Genomic DNA, 23,522 nt, shown 5'->3' with positions numbered 1-23,522 from the left:
GTAGCTTTTTAATCTATTCAAACACCATCTCAAAGTGGTTTACAAGAAACCAAGTTAGCTCAGAAACAGAAAGGGAACATGAGTCAGGCAAGACCACAGAAACTAACTCAGACCAGAGAGTCAGTGTTTCCCTCTGACGGATGTGGATCATAGAATCATGCAGGTTGGAAAAGACCTTTGAGATCATTGAGTCCAACCCTCAACCCTACTCTACCAAGTACACCCCTAAACCATATCTCCAAGCACCACACCTAAATGACCTTGAGACACACTAAGGGATGGCAACTCAACCACCTCCCTGGGCAGCCTATTCCAATGTCTGACAACCCTTTCAGTGAAAAACTTTTTCCTAATGTCAAGCCTAAACCTACCCTGGTGCAGCTTGAGTCCGTTCCCTCTTGTTCTATCACTACTTACACGTGAGAAGAGACCAGCACCTACCTCTCTACAATGTCCTCTCAGATAGTTGTAGAGAGCAATAAAATCTTCCCTCAGCCTCCTTTTCTTAAGACTAAAAAGCCCCAGACCCCTCAGCTGCACTTCATAAGACTTATGCTCTAGGCCTTTCACCAGCTTTGTTGCCCTTCTCTGCGCTCTCTCCAGCACCTCGATGTCTTTCTTGTATTGAGGTGCCCAAAACTGCACATGGTACTCGAGGTGTGGCCTCACCAATGCTGAGTACAGGGGGACGATCACCTCCCTACTCCTGCTGGCCATGCTATTTCTGATACAGGCCAGGACGCTGTTGGCCTTCTTGGCCACCTGGGCACACTGCTGGCTCATGTTCAGCCGGCTGTCAATCAGCCCCCCCAGGTCCTTTTCTGCCAGGCAGCTTTCCAGCCACTCATCCTCCAGCCTGTAGCACTTCATGGAGTTGTTGTGGCCCAGCTGCCAAACTTGGTACTTGGTCTTGTTGTAGCTCATACAATTGGTCTCATATCATTGATCCAGACTGTCCAGGTCCCTCTGTGCAGCCTCCCTACCCTCAAGCAGATAAAGATTCCCACCTAACTTGGTGTCATCTGTGACACTGCGATGTGTTAGGGAAACACCACAGCAAAAGTAGCTTCACAGAATGATCTTTCCCTGGACATATTTCCCATGCTCCAGTAGCCTGTGGTTTGGGGACTTCCTTCATCATAGGTAGCACCCATGCTAAGGCAACCAGACTGCTGAATGCTAAAATGTAATAAATTGTCTAAGCGTGAGCACAGGCAGGCAGGATGTGGCCACACCACTCAGAGGGTAGGAGAAAAAACCTGTCCATTCATAGCTGTGTTTCACCAGCTGGCCCCAGAGCTAGTTGGCCTCCTTGGGCTGATTGTCCTTCTTATCCATGTCTTTCTCTATGTTACGTTTTTGAGAGAGCTAGAACAGTGCTCAGGAGTCTTAATGCATCACTATGCTTGGTGTAATTTGATAGAAAATAGTGCCTCCGGCTTCATGAATTCAAACTCTAAGTGATTAACAAATTGTGTTTTAAAATGTGCAACTAATTAATTCCAAACACTTATGGTTATTTTCAAGTTGTAAGCAACTGCACGAAGTGCTGTTTGTATCAGCATAAATGACTACTTGAAGTATAAAGCTGCAAACATTTGTATCTCTCAGTAGTCAGAAATTAAGAGCTCTGAATTTAGAGAATATGCATCTTATATAGAGTACACATATGGCTGGCACCACTTGACAAAAAACATATATACTGTATAGATGTGTAGCTTAGATAAAACAGACAAACATATCCATCAAGTTAATGCATGCAAAAATCAAAAGAAACACTGAGGAACTGTGGCAGTCAACGAAAAAATCTTACATTTTCCTTCAAACTATGAAGAGCCATTTCACCAAAAGTAACAATTTGACAATTTTTGTAAACTGTGTTTTGCATAAATGAGATCTTGCTACAAGTGAGATGCAAGCCCTGCTAAGCAGATATCCAAGGATAGGATAAAAACAGAAACAGGAAATTTCCTTATGTAAATTGGTTTAGATATCTTTTTAACAATTCAATCATTTTTACTGGACTTCCCTCTCCTTCCCACACAAATGTCTTCCAGAACGCAATGTTCTGTATTCTATATGTCTTTTTTACACAAAAATTAATAAAATGTTTGCACAAGTGAAAAATGTTTATTGCATAATAACAAAAAAACCCCACTTCTTTTAAAACCCATCTAAATTCTCAAAATTAATTTAGATTCTGAATTTAAATGATCACAATTGGCTATTCAACTTTAGTTTATAGTGAAAGGTCCTCATTTGAAAGATCATTTTGCATTACAATTGTAACATAACTGATAAAAACATAGCTATGACTTAAAGTACAAAATTCATAATAATAAAGCTTTTTCTTGATATGTCACTCATAGTCATTTCCTTACGTCTTACCACCAGCAACAAAATAGATGCAATTAAAAACTTAAGTGATATTTTATAAATCATTGTGAGATGACATATTGTGATTTTGAGTGACATTTTGTAAGTCTTATCAATTAAATAAAATTGCAGCTTTACAGGTTTCTAAAAGAACCATGGAAATACATTATTTAACATGTGTTATTAAAAATACAACTGAAAAGTTTTTTGTTTACTGAGGCTGGACAGCAGCCCATCAGAGAGAGATCTGGGTGGCTGGGTTGATGGCAAGTTGAATATGAATCAACAGTGTGCCCTGGCAGCCAAAAGGCCCAGCTGTGTCCTGATGTGCAGCATAACTAGCCAGTCACAGGAGGTGATGGTTCCACTCAACACTGCGCTGGTGCAAACCCACCTCGAGTACTGTGTGCAGTTTTGGATGCCTCAATATAAGGACATCAAACTATTAGAGTGTGTCTAGAGGAGAGTGAGCAAGATGGCCAAAGATCTTGAGGGCAAGACTTATGAGGACCAGCTGAGGTCACTTGGTTTGTTCAGCTTGGAGAAGAGAAGGCTGAGGGGTGACCTCATCACAGTCTACAACTTCCTCAAGGTGGGCAGCAAAGGGGGAGGGGCTGATCTCCTCTCTCTGGTGACCAGCAACAGGACACGTGGAAACAGAATGAAGCTGCGTCAGGGAAAGTTCAGACTGGACATTAGGAAAATGTTCTTCACCGAGAGGGTTGTTGGTCACTAGAGCAGGCTCCCTAGGGAAGTTGTCACAGCACCAAGACTGTCAGAGTTCAAGGGGTTCTGGACAATGCTCTTAGTCATATGGTTTAGTTCTGTGAGGAGCAGGGAGCTGGACTCAATGATACTTATGGGTCTCTTCCAACTTGAGATATTCCATGATTCTATGATTTATTAAATTCTTTATTAAATGGCATTTTTCTGTAGTTCATTTGCAAAAAAGCAGATTATTATCTCTCATGTAATAAAATTCTTTGGTAGAGAAAACATGTCTATCAAATAATCATGAATGATTACTTTCACAGATACACACTCTGGATATTTTGGAAATGGTTAATGTGAGGAGTTAGTTAAATGACTTTTTGAAGTAAGATTTTAAAATCACCATTTTAAAATGTCTTACTGACAAAAAAAATAAAAACAAGCCATAGTATATCAATGCCAAGTTTAAAAATAAATGTTAGTATGTCAATGCCAGCTGTCAAGCTGCTAAACTGCCAGATTCATAAAGACCAAAAACATCTCTAAGTGTTACAATGGTGTAGCATTACACATTCATCAGACAAGTCACTGATCTAGGTCCAACTGGCAGCCAGCTCTTTAACCATCAAAATATTCACCTCTACTTGCTAATCTTCTTAATGTTTTAGTTTTTTATAGACTTTATTTTGAATAGGTAAAAGCCAACACCTGTGCTTCTTTTCTCTGCTTTAAAAACCAGAAACTTGTCAGAAGGTTGGGTTTTTTTCTATCATTACTTGAATCCAGACATACGCATCCCAGATAAGTGCTTTAATCAGTTTGCCTCCCTTTCTCAATTTCTTCTCTCACTGTTGATCAACTTCACATAAATTAAATACTCATTATACCATGCATCTAAGATGATTTTTTTTCTCTCTCTCCAGGTTTTCAAAGGACACTTCAAAATAATTTGGATTGCTCTCTAAGTAGAACAGGATTTATACTGTTAAAATTTCAGAAATTATTGCAGTTTAGGGAAAGAGTGTCTATTTTACGTATATCACAAACTCAGATTTCTCACTTCAAGTTAACAGTATGTACAAAATAGAAACACAGAAAATGTTGCAATTTGTTTAGGCACCTGTGGGCACCCATTGCAGCTGTAGCATTAGTTTGAACACAGCTTTGATGTTTCAGTGAGCTTGATCTAAGCAGACCCCAGTGAGATTGTCCCGTAGTTACTGTCCCTGATAATATTGGACTCAGTGGAGTAGTCTTGTACTTCCTGGGGCTTGAGATTTGTACATTTTTCTTTGTAAAAATTGTGCTTAATTTAGTAGACTTTTATAATTCTAGTATATCCACTTGTTATATTACAAAAACCTATTCCCAGTCCATCCAATCTGGAAAGGAAATATAATCCACTAGTTGACATAGTTATAAATGTAGAATAAGACAGAAATAGCGATGGACAAACTATTTGCTAACCTGGCAGAAAATTTCAGTTGTTAACTGACAGTATGTGCTTGAGTAAACTTAAAATCAAAACCATAACTCTGCCACCTTTTTCATGCAAAAACTTGCACTTAAGAGAGGATAGTTAAAGAAGTTCAAAAATTAATCAACAGTCTGTAGCCTCACAACCTCTCTCTCCCCCAGAAGTAGAAGATACAAGATATCTTCTGGATATCTTGTAAAGACTCTTCTTTTTCAGTTAAGTATCCTAAGCTCTTTTCCAGTGATATGATAACCCTTCACTTCAGAATATATTTTTAAGTGCTCACAAAGATCCGTTAAAACAACATTCTACAACAAATTAATAGTAAAGCCCTAATCTTGAAGCAAAAAGAGAAAAGGCTGAATTCTTTGAGGGAAAATTAGTGACTGTTGCAGATTTCACACTTTTTTTTTTTAATAATTAGGAAAGTTATCCAGTTAATTCCAGAAGTCTATGTGGATTTATGAATTTCTACACCTTTTTATGACTACCCCTGAGGTTTGTTTTTCATTTTTAGTAAATCCTTGTATCTTCCTCTGACGTTAACTTTGCTCATGTTCCTAATGGTCAGACTGAAGTCCTCTTTTTCATTCTTTGACTTTACTTTATTATTCTATATCATTCACTATGTTTTCATTGTACTGTTCATTTCATTTTTCACTTCTTGTTCCTGTCTTCTAGGCACCAGATATTGCACAGATCCAGCTTTGACCTGGCACCTTTCAATTTTTTCTATCAGGTAACTCCATAGCTACTGATACATGTTAGAACAATAATACATAAACATAAATATACATATGCATAAATATATACATTCTTATACACACATACACACGTACATAAGAATACTTCTAGCTGTGTCCGTATGTCCGTTGGGTGTGATGTAGTCAGTCCTGCACTACTGTGCAAGAAATGATACAGTATGTCCTATATGCTTTTCCTGAAACAATTCTCCGACTTCTTACTTGACCAGTCACAATGAGTTAGATTCAAGTTTCACCTCAATGTAAATATATCACCAATTCAGACCATTCCAAAAGTGAATAAAATTGCTCAGTGCCATGTCACTCTAAAAATTAGATTTGGGAATATATTCTCACTTTATCATGTACAGCAACAATAATAAGCAGAATTGTTAGGAAATTTTCTTTTTCTTTTCCTCTATTTTTTTCTTTATAAACATGCATAAATGATGGGATCAGGACACCGGACATCTTTTTCTCCTCCTTAAACTTATAAAATCATATTTGTCTGAGCCTCAGAGACTGAGAAGAAATTACTATCTGAGAATTACTTGCTACCTCAGAAAGTATGGGTAACACCAAAACCATCAATTTCTCTTTGCTAGATGTTCTTAAAATACCAGCTCTGAATCTCTGTATTTAGTTTATCTTACGTTATAGCGACTCAGAAACTCTTCTTCCTTTCTCCCTTCACCTATTTTAAAAATACGTTCTTGATTACATATTATTCATCAAGGTATTTCTCCAATAATATCTCTTAAATCTGGAACCTGATTAATTATCACTTGATCCTTTTGGACCTTTCTGACATATGATCGCTTCTACTGGTTTGTCTTCATTATTTATTCTTTATTTTACCTCCAATAATTGGGTGTCTTGTTAATGATAACATATTACATGTTCTTTCCCTCACAGCTATTTTAATTGTGAGAAAAAGCTTAACATTGTAATATCACTAATCCAATTTGTATTCCTAATGTTTAGCTTCACAAAAATCTAGACTCATGCAACTATAATCAACTAGGGATTCTCAAAATTACTGAGAATTGAGAATCTAATTATACAAAGTTCGTTTAGAAATAGTCACATATCATAAATCAGTTATTAGTGGAGTTACTGCAGAGAATGAAATTAACTTTCAAAATGTTTCAGACTTGTACCACACAGTATTTCGACCTCAAGATAAAGAAGGCAAATGTTTTGGGTGACACTATTACGGTACAAAGACATTTTTAATTCTCTGGACAAAAACCAGAAGAACAGAATTTAGGTTGGATACTGAATCTCCCTGTCAATTTCTGTAAGCCACTTATACAACTTTTTGCAGAAACTCATTGTAAACCTCTGGGTTAGCTTCTAATAGCAGAAAAGTCCATGGCTGCTCTTACCATACAGAAAAACAGGACTAAGATTTAATAATTACGCCATCTTCTCAGAATTTTGCTTTGAAGTTTTCTTCGGCAGCTGTTTTCAATTTTGGGGGGACTGTTTTCTATCTTTTTCCCTTTGGAAGTTGCCATATTTTCACATACCAAAAAATCATAGTTTATTCAAAGAAAACAGAACAAAAAAGGTAAAGCGAATGTCTTGACAGTCAAATTATCTAAACTTTCTAAAAATGCCATTGGCTGCACCTTTGATTTCTGTTCAGAGTTTGTTCTAAGTCATCAATGAATCTGCAGTGCAGTTCAGCTCCACCACCCTCCGCATGGCTATAAATTAAAGAGGGAATATTTGAAACTGAGTAGCAGCCAGAGAAACAGAATATCAGATACAAGAGTCAATGCTGCCTACGTCTTCCTGGTGGCTTAGCAATTCAATAGGAATTTTTTTAGCAGAAACAGCATTTGTACAGTTAGACAATGTATAAATTACTGGACACTAGCTTCTTAATGATTCTGAAAATATTAAGCAACAAAATTGCAGAAAACAGTAATTTGCCTGCATCAGCAAAGCTGGGGAAACATACCACAGAGAACAAGAGTATTATGGGGTTTTTTTGTATATAAACCATGTAGCTTCATCTAACTCTGCTACATTATTTTGAAACTCATTTATGATGATAAGAAAAAATAACATCTGGAAACAAAACTGTAACAAAAGGTGCTTTCATGGAAAAGACCAAGGTTCTTGGAGAAACAATAGGGAAACATTGCTGTCTCGAAGACATAGAGAATGGAAAGGGCTACCTCATGGTATATGTTCCAGACTGATAAAATGAAATAAAATAAGGAATGTCTAAAATCCCTCATCAAATTCACATTCCACATGAACTCTAAAAATCCACTGATGCTATGGCTCAGCTCACATAAATCATTAACTATTAAGTAACTTTTCTGTTACGGTTCTCATTTCTTGACAAGGTACAGAGATTTTGTTGGATTTCATGTACGCTCTACACCAGGTTTAGGAATCCACTTGCGTTTTTACTAATAGGTTAAATTCACAGAGTTACATATTACGAAGAAAACTTCAGGCCTGTTAGAGATACTTGTATGCAGCAAACATTGCCGAAATGAGCAGCATCTGCAGAAACGGAACAAATGTTTAGTAGACACTGATGACACTATGAACTTATGACACGTATATTTTTCTGAAACCTGTTTACTACCTCTTACTAGAAGGACAAAGAAACCCATCTAAGATCAGACAACTGAAAGGTTAGAAAATTTTTTTCTTCCTCTTTTCGAAGCACTTGCAAAAGAAATTTTCATTGCGTACTGATTGAAATCAAATACAAACCACAAACACGAACAAAATCTCTGTTGGTTTTTTGATTATTAACTCTTGTATTTGTTTTGAAGCACAGAAATTTATAAAATATTTCTTTGCTGTGAGGAATTACATTATAAGACCCTTCAGTCACAAGAAACCTTTACAAATTATTACAGAAGACAACTACCTTTTGTTGCTTATCCACATGGGTATTAATAATACTGCCAAGGGAGAATTTGATCAGTAAAGGGTGTCCACAGGGCTTGGGATTAGTGTGAAAGGCACAGGAGACCAGAGGGGGTTCTGCTTAATGCAAGGGGAAAAGCTCAGGCAGGAGCACCAGAGCTGAGCAGAGCAATGCTTGACTATGCAGCTGGTGTTGCGCAACAGGGCTTTGACTTTTTTGACTACAGGATCCTCTTCAAGGATTGAGGGCAGCAGGGGAGACATGGGATCTCTCTGGCTAACCGGGGCAACAGGTTTGCTGACCTAGTGAGGAGAGCTCTAAACTGAGTCAGGGATACAGGCCAAAACCTACAGGTAACACAGAGAACAGGCCCAGGGAAGAACACATGGGACAGGGCAATAAGTGTGTCTCTCCCTCCCCCTCAGAAAGCAACACAACTGGAAGCCCTGTGGAGTGCCTGTAAACAAAAATGTGCTGCATGGGAGCAAACTGGACAAACGAAATGCATGTACAGTCACAATACTGTGGTGTCATCAAGATAATAGAGACTCTATAGGATAGCTCACCTGACTGGAGGGCTGCAATGGATAGACACAGGCTCTTAGGAAAGTGGGAAGAAAAGGGAAGGCTGCACCCTACACAAATGAATGAATAGAGTGAATGATCTTGAATGAATAGAGTTCTGCTGTACAACAGGTAAAAAGATCATTGAGCTCCTGCAGGCTAGAATGAGAAAGGCAAGCCAAGAGGGAGGTCATAATGCTGAGTATCTGCTACAGATCATCTGATCATGAAGTGTCAAAACCTTTAAACAACTAGAGGCGCCCTAATCACAGGCTCTGGTTCTCATGGGGTACTTTAATAATCCCAACATCTGTGTGGATGGCAGCATAGCAGAAGGCAAGCAATCCACTAGATTTCTGAGTTCTCTAGGAAAAAAAAAAAAAAATTAATGCAGGCACTGGACAGGCCAACTAGGTGTAGGAACAAAGAATCATTCAAATAAGTGATACTCAACAGCAGCTGTGGTTACAATAACCATAAGCTTAAGATCCTGAAGGAACTGAGGAAGGTAAGTATTAAAATAAACTCCTTGGACTTCAGCAAAGCAGATTTCAACTTATTTGTGAAGTGGTAGACAGGATTTCATGCACTGATGTCTTGAAGGGTTAAGGGGCCCAGGAGAGCTTGTTTGACTTCAAGGGCAGCTTCCTCAAAGCTCAAGAATGATCCATCTATTTATGTATATAAATGAGTAGCTGCTGGGCTAAACAGGAAATTCCTGACTGAGGTGTTTTAACTGAAATGTGAAAAAAAAAAAAAAAAAGAAAAAAAAAAACAAACAGTGTACAAAACGTGGAAGCAGGGACAAGCTACTTGAAAGAAACACAGAAGTGTTGCTCAGAAACGCAGGGATAGAAGGAGGAAGGCCAAAGCTCAGATGGAATGAAATTGGTGAAGAATGTGAAGAGTGGTCATTCTAGAAACTATTCTATAGGTATATCAACAATAGAAGGAAAATAAAGGACAGGGTAGCCTGCTGCTCAGTGGGGTAAGTGACCTTGTGATGAAGACATGGAAAAGTCTGAGGCACTCAACGTCCCCTTTGCTTCTCACTTCATTAGGAAAGCCTGCCCTCAGGCCTTCCAATTCACTGTAAAATGGAGAAGTTTTGGGAAGAAAAGCAGTAGCCACAGCACAGGAAAAACAATACAAGTAACTATAGAAGTAAACAGAATATGTGCAAGTTCGTGGCACTTAATGATATGCACCTGAGGGTTCATGGTGTCTCACAGTGTGAGGCTGCTCTGTACCATCTTTGAAATGTTGTGACAATCAAAAGTGATTCCCAATGACTGGAAAAAGAAAATCTTTCATTTCTCATTTTCAAAAGAAAGCAAGGATCCTAGCAACGGTGTATCTGCCAGGTTCACCTCAGAGCTCCAGAAAATTACGGTGAAAGTGTTTATGAAAACCATTCCCAAGCACAAAAAGGACAAAAAGGTGAACAGGAACAGCCAGCTTTTGCCAATGCAAATCATCCTTGGCTACCTGACTGCTTCTTTGATGAAAGGATTTAGCTTGATGTTAAAAAAGTTTTCACAACACAGTTCCGCACTATATCCTTGTAGTCAAATGGAGGGCACATGGACTGGATGAGTGGACTATTATGTGAGGGGAAAATGGTCTGGACCATCAGGCTCAGACAGTAGAGGCCAATTGTTTAAAGTCAATCTAGTGGTCAGCGATTTGCAGCATTCCCCAGGGATTAAAACTAGGGCTGAATTTATGTAACACCTTCACCATGATTCTGGAGTACAGAACTGAATACACCCTGACAAAGTTTGTAGATGGCACCCTGAAGGGCAGGACTGCCAGTCAGACAGGCTTTAATGACAGGCTTTGACAAGCTGAAAGAGTAACAGGAATCTCATTAAATTCCAAGACAGAAACGCAAAGTCCTATATCTGGAACAGGATCACCCCATGCAAAACAATAGATAGATAAGCGGTTTCAGAACCATGCTCCTGTGGTGGACACCACAGAGAATGAGGCACCTTGGACCCTGGTGACCCATAAAAGCAGGACTCTGCTTTAGTCCCCACCTTCCAGCATTACAACCAGAACCAGATATGAAGCTTTAACAGCTGTAGACACCCACAATTAAGGTCTGCAAGGAGAAACTGTACCAGCGGCATGCACTGGGTACTGCAAAAGGAAGCAACGAGTGCTCATAAGAGGTCATTATCTGTTGAGGGGCACTGAGGCACCCATCTGATGGCCTGACAGGGAGACATGAGAGGTAGCTGCCTTCTGGTAGCTGAGGTCCAAGACATTGCCAAGAGGGCGCCACAACTTGTCCAGACCACAGACTGCTATCAACTGCTACTCTTCCATGTGAGCATGAATGACACCACAAGCAGGAACCTGGGCAGAACCAAGGTCAAAGCCCTGGAGCTGCAAGTGAAAATTATTGGTGTCCAACTTTTCTTTCATTTTACCAGTTAGAGGAAAGGGTACAGCCAGAAACAGCCATATAACACAAATCAGCTTCTGGCTTTGTGACCGGTGCTGTTGTAAGAATTTTTACTTTTATGACAATAGGACATTCTTCAATGACTATAGCCTGCTAGGGAGGGATTGGATCCACCTGTCTCAAAGAGGCAAGGGAATCTTTGACAGCAGGCTGGCCAACTTGGTGAGGCAGGCTTTAAACCAAAGGACTTGAGGGCCGGGGTCCAAAGTGGCATCGTTCACACCAATGCATCCAACTGGGGAATAAGCCAGGCCAACCAGAGCAATGACAAATGTTACTTGGCTGCCTCCCAAAGTGAGAACCAGAAGATCAACCACCTCAAGTGCGTGTATACCAATGCATGTAGCCTGGGGAACAAACAGGAGGAACTGGAGCTCTGTGCCCAGTCAGAAAGTTATGATGTCATAGGAATAACTGAAACACGGTGAGACAACTCACAGGACTGGAGGATCACGATGCATGGCTATAGGTTGTTTTGTAAAGACAGGCAGGGAAACAGAGGTGGAGAAGTCATGCTCTATGTTAACGAAAACCTTGAATGTACAGAAGGCCAATATGGTGATTGTGGAAGCCCTACAGAATGCCTCTGGACCAAGATCAGACGGGTTGTCTCCAAGGCGGAATCTTACAATAGACATCTGCTGCTGATCTCCAAATCAAGACGATAAGGCAAATGAAGCAATATTTGGGTCACTTAAGCAAGCTTCAGGTCAAGAGAACCTGGTTCTTACAGGTGACTTCAACTACCAAGACATTTGTTGTAAGAACAATACAGCAGCTCACATGTCATCCATCAGGTTCCTGGAATGTGTAGAGGACTGTTTCCTCATACAAACATTGGGTGTGTCAATCAGGAATGAGGCACTGATGGACTTGCTACTCACAAACCAAGAAAATCTGCTTTGTAGTATCTTGGTTAGTAATAGCCTTGGCTGCAGTGATCACAATATTGTGGAGTTCGGGTTTCTGCTGAGCATGCAGAAAGTCAGTATTAAGACAAAGTGTTTAGATTTTAGAAGAGCAAACTTCAGCTTACTCAGAGCTCAGTGGGGAAGGACTCTGTGGGAAGATTCCGTGGAACATAAAGGAGCTAATGAGTGCTGGGAGTTTTTCAAGAATGCTCTCCTGGAAGCATAAAAGCAGTCCATCCCTTTATAGGTAAGAGAAGTAGGCAGAGCAAGAGTCTCCATTGGCTTAACTGCAAGCTTCTGAGTGTGGAAGGATATTTACAAAATAAGGGACATGTGAACAATCCAGCCTTTCCAGAGAGCCTGGGCTGGGACGTACCGGAACTGCGGGAAGCATAAACAACTTCCGGTGCAGGGGGCATCAACATCTTGCAGGTGCAGAAGAAGAGACAGCCGCCATTAATGATGCAGTTTTAATTCCTGAAGAAGATGGATGTGAACATTTGTGAACGTGACTTGAACATGACTCGCAATATGGCCAATCAGGTTGGACTATGGGCTGTTATTTGCGATGAAGCCAATCAGTATTTATTGGGTGTGGTCGAGGGTTATATATCGCACTGAAAAACACGGAAATAAAGGTTCACTTGTTAGATCACATTGATCGTGCCAGTGTCCTCACGTAGCTCCCGCATCTGAGTCTGCTCAAAACCAAAAAAGATGAAAAAGCAACGAATACCCATTGAAAACTACAAGTGCATTGCCAGGGCATGAAGAGAGGCAGTTAGAAAAGCAAAAGCTCAACTTAAATTGAAATTGGCCAGAGATGTCAAAAGCTACAAGGAAGGGTTTTTCAGGTAGATAAACAACAAGCAGAAACCAAAAGAAACCAAGAGAGGTGAATTAGTCACCAGCGATGCTGAACAGGGAGAAGTTCTCAACACTTCCTTCACCTCTGTCTTTATCAGCACTGTTGGGCCCAGGCCTTGGGAACACAAATCCAGGTCAAACACAGATGGTCAAACCACCAGTGAAGGAAGAGCTGGTAAGTGAACGATTATAGAAGCTTGACCCTTACAAACCGATAGGGCCAGATATTATCCACCCGAGGGTGTTAAGAGAGCTAACTGATGTCACTGTGAGGCTGCACTCCAGAATCTTTGAGAAGTCGTGGAGATTGGGGGATGTCCCAGAAGATTGGAAGAAGGCTAATGTCATCCTCATCTACAAGAAGGGCTTAAAGGAGGATCCAGGAAATTATAGGCCCATCAGTATTACTTCAATCCCTGGGAAAGTTATGGAACTAATGCTCCCGGTGGCTACCACAAATCAAATGAAGCATGTGACTGGGAAAAAACAGCACAGATTAACCAAGGGCAAATCATGCTTGACAAACCTGATCACCTTCTATGACAAAATAACCTGCTTGGTTGACGTGGGGCGAGTGGTGGACATTGGCTACCTGGATTTCTGCAAGGCTTTCAATGTGGTTCCCCACAGACTCCTCCTAGAGAAACTGATGCATTACAGTCTAGTCAAGCGGTCCATGTGATGGGTGGGGAACTGGCTGACAGGCTGCACCCAGAGGGTGGTGGTAAATAGCTCCTTTTCAAACTGGCAACTGTCACAAGTGGTGTCCCCAGGGATCGATATTGGGCCCAACGCTGTTTATTATCTTCACAAGTGATCTGGATGATGGAATCAAGTGTACCCTGATGAAGTTTGCTGATGATACCAAACTGAGTGGGGAAGTGGACACTTCAGAAAGCAGAGCCACTTTGCAGGAATACCTGGATAGGCTGTTAGAGTGGGCTAACAAGAACCTTACGAAGTTCAAGACGGACAAGTGCAAGGTCTTGCACCTGGGAAAACATAATCCAGGAGTGCAGCACAGGCTGCAATCTACCTGGCTGGAGCAGCTCTGTGGAAAGGGACCTGGGGGTCCTGGTGGACAACAAGCTCAATATATGAGTGAAGAGTGTGCTGCAGCAGCAAAGAAAGCCAACAGGATGCTGGGTTGCATCAACAAGGGCATCACCAGCAGAGATAATGAAGTCATTATCCCACTCAGCGCTTGTCAGGCCACACCTGGAATGTTGTGTTCAGTTTTGGTCCCCACTGAATAAAAAAGATGCGGACAGGTTGGAGAGGGTGGTCAAAGGACTGGGAAGCTGGCCGTATGAGGAAAGGCTGAGAGAACTGGGTTTGTTCAGCCTTGAGAAGAGAAGGCTTAGGAGAGACCTTATCACCATGTTCCAGTACTTAAAGGGTGGCTACAAAGAAGATGGAGACTCACTTCTTACAAGAAGACACATGCAAATGATGAGGGGTAATGGGTACAAGCTCCTCCTGGGGCGATTCCAACTGGACAAAAGAGAAAAATTTTTCACAGTGAGAACAATCAGCCATTGGAATAATCTTCTCAGGGAAGTGGTGGATTCCCAACATTGGATATTTTCAAGATACAGCTGGGCAGGGTGCTGAGCCATCTTGTCTAGACCATGTTTTTGACATGTAAGTTTGGACCACATGATCCTTGAGGGCCCCTCCAACCTGATATTCTATGATTCTATGCTTCTATGATTCATTTGCTAGGTCCTGCTGTCAAACTGCTATAGCTATTCTCCATGTAAATGAAAAGGAAAAAAGATCAGCAGACAACATCTACCTCTGAGTCTAAACTCTGGAGAGTCATTGCTTCTGAATTGTGATTACAGTTTTGAATGGTGTAGGTTTTTAGACAGCACATTAGTACGTTTACATTGAAAAAGTAAAAAAAAACCCAAACCCCAACATATATTTATTTAGTCTGCTGTTTTAATGTTGGCTTAACTTTTTAAAGATATTTCATGTCTTCATTTTTACCTCGGCAAAAAGGAACTGGAAAATCCCATGATGCGCCATTTCCAGGACTCACAATACATGTCAACATGGCATGGCCTTCTAGGATGTAACCAGAGATACAGCTATATCGGATTTTATCTCCAATGTTGAATCTTGTTCCATGAAGTACTCCTTTAGGTATTTCTCCTGGGTTGCCACAAGTATGACTAGGTAATACTGTCAAAAGAAACAAAGAATGAAGAATGTTATTTTTCAGAACAGTATTCCTTATACAAATAAGGCAAAATTAAGCTATGGAACCTACTTTCACAGAAGATTTCAGTTTATAACAAATAATGTCATTTTCAAAACTAATCTCAAATACAGTTTTTGGTTTAACAGTCATTCAGTGAAGTTCTTTACAAATTTATTTTCAAACAAAACATGCTATAAATCTTGCTGTTTCTCCCAAAACTCTGAATGAAGTAAAAAAACTTTTTATTTAATACTTTTTCATAAATACTGCAAAAATATTTATACAACATCATTATGCATCCAGGCAGTAGAAGGCACTTTATGCACAGTTTTCATTTTAGTTGATAGAATAGCAATTTCATAAATCCAATCATTAACTGGTGTCTGACAGTAAATTAAACTCAAAGTATATCTAAAAAGTTTGATTTTCTGCTTATATTCAAATTACTCTAGGTCCTGTAAAATAATTAAGTCAATCTCTGTTAATAGAAACAGAAAATATGAAAGAAACAATGACTAAGCAGTGACACTGGGCTGATATGAATGGACATACTAAATTTCTTTTGAATCACAGAAAGTTACTACCATTTGTAAGCATTAGTTATTTGGAAGAGAATGTTTTCACTAGTTATACGTTTAAAGATGATACTCCTCCACCTAGTAAAACCAAAAGTGTGTGTTGGGGAACAGGAAAATGGAATTGGTTTTGTTCTTGATCTCATCTGAAAGTTATTAATGGCATGCCATTCCTTTCACTGAAGTAGTACAAATTAAAATTATTTAATTTTCTTTAGAGCAGAACAAATAAGTGCAGGAAACTGAAATATGTCATGAACAGAGCACAAAAGATAAATGCGTTCATCAAAGAAATGGTGGTCTGAAAAGCTCACATGTAATTCAGGTATTGTTTCAGAAACTGCGTGTTTCATGGACAAATTCTTTCAGCCCATAATTCTTTCCTCGCTCTACCCATCTGCGGAGTAAACATAACCATACTAACCTCACTAACCTGCATGTTGAAAGGACTAATTACTCAATATATGCACATCCTCAAAGTGTTGTAAAGCATTATATCAATATATCAATGCTAATTAAGCCCCATTATACCATGTAAGTTCAATTATTGAATGCACACCCTTAATTCATACTCAGTTAGCCAAACTGGGATTTAAATGATCCCGATTACACTTAAGTTACAACATAAATTATATAGGAAAATTTTGAAAAGGCCAAAAACCATAAAGCTAAGAAAATTAAAAGAGAGAACACTTTCACTTACAACATCCTTTTATGAGAAAAATTGCAAAATTTTCTATAAATATTAACAAGGTAACAAAAGCCACATACACCTCTAATGAATGATGAGTTAGATTAATGTTCTACCAACGCTGCAGATTAGAGATCTAAGATTTCTGTACACAGGAGCTACTTAAGGTTGCTGAGCTTGAAGCAAACAATAGATACCCAACTTCTTTTGTGCAGTTACAGCAGCCTTAATAGAAGAGGATATTTATTTGGATGTGCTCCTTCATACTGGAAAGAGAGCCAGTGTTTGATTCACATATACGATAATGAATACATAGAAAATAAAGTGATTTTAAGACATCAGAATATTGGAATAAAATGAAGATACTGATTTACATTCCAAAAAGTTGGCAACAATGATCCATTATATGCTAAAGCATATATTGATATAAGCTATGATACGTTTTAGAGCAGTATTAAAAATGCCACCTCTCTCTTGTCAATTTTCCCCTTTTTCCTGCTTTAGTCATGGTAGGTTAATACAGGTAGTTTTGCAAGACAAGTCAAACAAATACAAATTTTTTACATGCTTTCACACGGCAGAATACCTGCATTCAAAACAAGAATCTCTTCTTCTGTTATTTTCAAATCAAAACATTTTTACAAAACACTGAAGGTGAAGTAGTTTCACCGTAAGATCTGCTGTATGAAGCAATATTTATACAATCCAAACCTCAGCATTTATTTTTATGAGTGGGTGTGCTATCTGAAATGAGAACGCATTATTCAAAGATACTATGATTTCTGGTAAACTGCATTCCCAAGGAAAACACATCACAGCAAATCCACATCTGCCATATATATGACAACTGGCACTGGGTAACTGTTGAAATTGTGTTGCAGCAAATCAGTCTTCTGTTTGTAAAGATCTCCTACAATATGATGTTTTTCTGCCTCTTCTTACCACTACATCTGTCAAGAACCCTAGAAAAAATGGGACTCGGCATTCTGAAACTGGCACACATTTTACCACAACCTCCTAAAAAAACACTAAAAAGATGAGTGATCTGAGAATGGCAGCATGTTCAATAATACATGTGATATTTCACAGGATTTCACCACTTGTTAAGATCAAGCATTCGACTACATTATTTATGTGTTTTTCTAAAACTTTGATTGAAGTATATGGAGGTAGCTGCACAATTTCTCCTGGACCTAAGACAAATTATCCTTTGAAGGTTCCTAACAGTAACCGAAATAGTTCAACGTTTGGATTACGAGAGTTCTAGCTGACCAAAGCTGTCTTATGCAAAGGCTATATATGTCTATCAAACTTTAACTTCATTGCCAAGTCCTCAGTAAAAGACCCAGATTGTTCTCTAGTGTTATTGACGTCTACTGACAACAGGATTGAGAACCTGCAGCCACTTCCTGGAAGAAGCTTGTAGAATCACCAGTGTCACAGCATCTTTCATTATCAATAAATATTTTGATGTTCACTGTGTATTGAGAATAATTATAAACTATACTACACAGAAGCACTGAAGGTAATGGATCTTTTTATATTGACCTAACAGAGTGTTCTCAGAGAGCATGCTTTTTCTCATTTTTCTTCACTCAAGTCCTTCCAGGTTTTGGAAAAAAATTTAAAAAAAAAAAAAAATTAAAAAAATACAGTGTTTGGAAAGGATCTCTTTAGTCTTAGTATTTTAAAAGCAAATATATGTACAATGGGGTATCCAAGCAGATCCATCTCCTAAGATTTCCTCCTCATGAGTATCTTCACCATTATGAGAGATTTAGGAACCTGTGTGGACTTCACTTCCTAGCACAGATCAGTCTGGAGCACTGTGCACTAAGATTTACTCATTAAATTAAAAGCTAAAAGATAGACCTTCCTCACACATTTCCTGTATCTTCCTAAACAGTAGAACCGTTTGATAAATGCAGATGAGCAAATTCCATAATGCAATTTATTATTTACGTAGCATGCCAAAGGTTTTAACTCACTATTTAAACTAACTATGCATATGTTTTTTGGGTTTTTTTGAAAAGTATTCAAAATATCATAATCTATATGCTAGTATTCATTATCACATAGTGGCAAAATACTACACCACAGCAGGACTGTAAAACATAGTAGAGAAACGGCACCATTTTTGACAATATACGAATAATCAATTAATAGTTGATAAATAAACTAGTATTTAGCAAATTACTCATTCTTAGATGGCTTGTATCAGATTATTTATTTACACAGCCTTTTCAATACTTTTTCTTATGCTAAATTCACTTGAAAGCATATTCACAGCACCTTAAACATCATAATCCTTTGCTTTCACTTACGGAATTTCCTTCATTTTGTTGGATATGTTAGATTTCATTATCTACCCCTTTCTGATTTATTGTAACAAAGAAATCACCTAAATTACACTGCAGTGGTTGATATTGAAAAAAAAAAAATATATATTTGTCATTGAACTGAATAAACTTTTTTTTTTTTATTTTATTCCACCTAAGTTTTCTATCTGTGATCATCACACTAGAATATAAGAGTCTTTAAATATGCAATAAGCAATGCCTATGCATTTACTTCAAACCCATCATGACAATATGACAATTACTGGCAACATAATGCCCTGTTTAGTAAGATGTTTTTTGTAGTTTGGTTTAAAGGGCCAAGTTAAAAAAAGATACTTTCTAATAAATTCTGAAGGTTTTGCCGTCTCTGGCAGCCCAACTCCTATCAATTTTTCCATGAATAAGGCATCTAGATTTGAAATCAGTTATAAAACTATGAAAATTAACTTCCCAACCTTTGCTGAAAGTACTATTCAGAGGCTCAATCTGAAAATGATTTCAGATAAACATGACGCATTAATTTTTTTTCCTCAGATGGATGTCACAATCATAAACTAGACTGCAAAGATCACCTAGAGGCCTTAATTGCCTAAACGCTCACACTGCTTGTCAGTGAAAGATAACAGTTTCACCCTTCTGTGATTTCACTTTTCTTGTTCAGCTTTTATAGGCTAGTGACACACATGGTAGTTGGAACTCAACAGCAACAATTCAGAAATCAGCTTAATTCAAATTAAGAGAAATAGGAAAGTAAGGAGCAAGTTTTTCCTTTTTCCTTCCTTTATTTCAATAGCCTTACAACATTTTACAAGGACATATGTTATTTGCTCTTCCTGTTTTTCCTGAAACAACTGGAAAAATTTTCTGAGTTGCACCTAAGTTCAGTCAAATGCAAACTTCCCTAATTTCTGCTGTTCCACAGTCCCTCTATCACAGTCTCCTATGTGTTTCCTAACATTTCCTTCTTATATTGGTGGCCACAGGCAAAACCACACACCAAGGAAAAGGCCTAACTTAGGAGGAAGTCAGAGAGTCCCTTGATACGGTTGACAGCTTTGGAATTACAACACTGGGAGGAATTTCAGAAGCTATGTGGAGAAAACCAGGGTTACAGAAAATTTCAGGGCATATGCCAAGATGTTTAATAGGTATGATGCACAGCCCATGATACCCTGTCCACATGGCTACAATAAGTGTTGTACTTTGTGTTTTCACGCATAAATAGAAGACACTCATACTACACTATTTCCAGAGTCACAGAAGAAGAAAATAATTTTTGAGCGTAATAACCATACTCATTATGAAAACAGAACAAAATATGCTAATAAATAGAAGGGAAAAAAATGCTATGTTTTCTTGCAAGAAGGGCACTGAAACCAAAGTCTCTGCTCCAACTCAGAAAAGCAGCTTGATTTGAAAAGGAACCCAGAGTAGAAAAAACAGCTTTTTAATCTACCCAACTAAAAGTGCTGTTTGATCAAAAGATGGACTTAGAAAGATACTTATGTGTATATAGATGTAAAAGTATTTTCATTAATAAATCTGTTCCGGAGACAATATAATGCTTTTTTATAAGGTGTAGATAATGAAATTCGCTTTGAAAAAACTAATTCTAAACAATTCTGTAGAACTCTACTTGCCATTTCTACCTAGAAATACACTACAAAATCAATATATTTGATTTTTTTTTAAGTTTCTAATGTCTTACATTAAACTTCATTACAGTACATTTTGAACTTCTTTATTAAATAATTTGAAATATTGAATCAATTGAAAAGCATGTAATATTTCATTGTCAATTTAGTAAACAACTTTGTCCTTTCTAGTTCCAGGAGATATGTACAATGAATAGTTAATTGATCTGCCAGTGCTGATTTCCACATTAGTATGGAACACTGTAGATGCAAGTAGGTCTTTTGTTAGAGGACAGTACCATGACACAAACTCCACTGTCCTACCCTTTGCAAAAATCTTCTGTATTCTCAAAACCAACATGGCCTACAAACTTGCTTTCATGGATAAGACACTTTTTGGAAAGCAAAACAGATGAAGAAGCTAGCGCAGATTGCCCAGATTATGTCTGTTTGAGTTTGATTATCTCCAAGACAGAGACTCCACAGGCTCCGTGGGTAAACTTTGCAGTGCTTGATCAACCTTACAGTAGAAATCAAATAAATATTTTTTTTAAAAAAAAGCTTTTTCTTATGCTTAAATGAAATTTTCTGTATTTCACTTTTTGTCCATTGCCTCTCATACTTCCAGTGGCCAAACACCAGGAAGAGTCTGGCTGCATCATCTTTACCCCTCCCCAGAAGAGAATTTACACACCTCAGTAAAATTCCCCTGAGCCTACTCTTCTCCAGGCTGTACAATCCCAGATCTCTGTTTCTCCTCAGGTCAGATGTGCCAAGCCCTTAACCATCTTTGTGGTCCTTTGCTGGATTTACTTCTGTATGCCTACGTCTCTCTCTTGTACTGGGGAGTCCAGAACTGGACACACCACTCCAGGTGTGGTCTCACCAGCGCTGAGTAGAAGTGAACATTCACCTCCCTCAACCTGCTGGCAGCATGTTGCACAACACAACCCAGAAGGCTGTTGGTTGTCTTTGCCACAAGGGCAAAGAAACCAAAGCATACAGAGTGCAAGTTTGTGGAATACATGATAGTTAAACCATATTTACAGTTAAAGGTGCTAAATGCAGCGTTCAGGAATCTACATGGCACAGAAACGTACACACTGAAGCATCAAACATAACCCACTATTTATCTGCTGGCAACTCTTTTGTTCAGATTGTCTTTGTTGGGCCTACCTGAGATTTTTTCGTTAAAAAGCCCCAAATAAACAAAACCCCACAGCCTTACTGGCTTACAGAAATAAAGCTGTTATGGTTATTATTGTTAGCTGAGCAAGTAGAAATGTGCATTTTCATAGAATCCAAGGATAAGAGGAAATTTGTTCCCTATTACATGTTTGTTTCTGTATTTGTGCACTCATAAATCATTGCAATATTTTCCAGATAAAATACTCGGATCATATCACTTTTGAAAGCTACAGCTTTCTTGTTTTACAAGCATTTGCCCTACTGTGTCTGTCCATCTCTAAGGATGTGAAAAATTGTATTGGATTGCGCAGCTATGAAAATCTTTCGGGAGTACGCAGCAACTTTAAAACTCTAATACATCTTCCTCATTGAGATTGATATTTTAATTTTCTTGTGCAGGTAATAATAAAAGATTGATGGATTTTATTTTTAGTGTGTTTACTTTTATTATAAAGTATGTAATAAATGTCTTGCCGTTGGTTATAAGACCATAAAAGTCAATATTGTACAAACAATGCCAGAAAACTCTCAAGTGTAAAGGCAATCTGAAGTTAAGGCTAAAACTTTATATTTCCTCATACTTTTTTGCTTCAGATGTACTATACACTTTCCTAGATGAGCTGAGACCAGTGAGCAATATTTCTAGATTTTAGTCCTCTCTTCTTGAAACAGGAGAACGAGTGAAGCATGACAGTCCAAGCCAAGGCTATAAAAAGCAATGGAGGCTGTGCAAAATTTATAAATGGAAACTTTGCCAGCTACCAGGGATCAAAAGTCATTAGTCATACTATTAAAAATATCAAAATCATGCTTTTCACCTTCTTAAAAAAGTTCAGTGTGTTCTACAGTCTGTCTTCCAGTTTGTCAGTACGATCATCACAAGTGTGTCTAATATCTGCCCTTCTCATTCTGAGAAGATCATGTTGTCCTTTTGGCAATGAAGGAACTCCTGTTTTCTCAACTGTCCTTCCACAGTGTTACTTCCAAACTGTCAATGTAAAAAATGTAATCGGGAAACTACCTCTAAGTCATCGCCTCAATTACAAAACATTTTAAAATAAAAAGATTCCCTGTGTCTTAAGGAGTCTGATCAAGGAATGCAGAAGCTTCCTCATCTGGCTGACATAAGGTCTAAAAGACCCACTTGCACACATCCTATCCTGTCAGCCTGCCAACACAGGCATTTGGGTTTGACATTTCTTTTCACTGAGACACTTAAAATTGATTTTGATAGAGAATGAGACAGTTAATCGACTTCTGATTTTACATGAAAAAGCACACTTATTTAAAGATAGAAGACAGGAATATACCAAGATATTATTATCTTGATATATTTATATGATTAAACAAAATGTATTGCACAATCAAGATTTTTATATTCTTGTTACTATTAAAAAAGCGGTGGAGTGTGAGAAGATTTACATATATCTTACCCAAGTATACATAAATTTTATACATCTAGCAATCTGAAGCCTATTTTTTTCTAATAATTGTTTTTCCTTGAAACCTGTTGAAACAAGACTCTGTCTGACGCATATTGAGAATTATGTTACTAAGATGAGAGAACAAATTTACACCTAATGAGGGCAAGACAACAGAATACATACTACAACTGTACAGGTGAATTGTTAATAAAAACTGTTGGAGAGAGATTTCACAAACAGATATTCTCTCTATTGTTCCCAACATTCTCCACAATGATTGCTGCTACTAAATCGAATTGCATTTTGAAATATGAAGACCTGCCATACTAGGTAAGAACAGTAATTTTAACAGAATAAGGTACGAGCTTACTCTTTTTAAGTTATAAAGTTGTAATCATATTGTATACAAATATCCTAGATAGACTGAAATTATTAAAT

The 23,522-nt window shown here is 38.2% G+C and overlaps 1 protein-coding gene across 1 annotated transcript in view; it reads right to left on the bottom strand.

Moving 5' to 3' along the window:
- CSMD1 (CUB and Sushi multiple domains 1) overlaps positions 1–23,522 on the bottom strand; it is a 1,224,748-nt gene that overhangs the window by 635,899 nt on the left and 565,327 nt on the right. Inside the window, exon 4 of the mRNA XM_086461528.1 lies at positions 15,020–15,214. Within this exon, the coding sequence (XP_086317654.1) occupies positions 15,020–15,214 (195 nt within the window). The remainder of the gene's footprint in view (positions 1–15,019; positions 15,215–23,522) is intronic.

The sequence above is a fragment of the Leptosomus discolor genome, chromosome 2 (genome assembly GCF_034619465.1).
Source record: "Leptosomus discolor isolate bLepDis1 chromosome 2, bLepDis1.hap2, whole genome shotgun sequence".
Taxonomy (NCBI): domain Eukaryota; kingdom Metazoa; phylum Chordata; class Aves; order Leptosomiformes; family Leptosomidae; genus Leptosomus; species Leptosomus discolor.
This window is presented reverse-complemented; position numbering and strand designations above follow the sequence as displayed.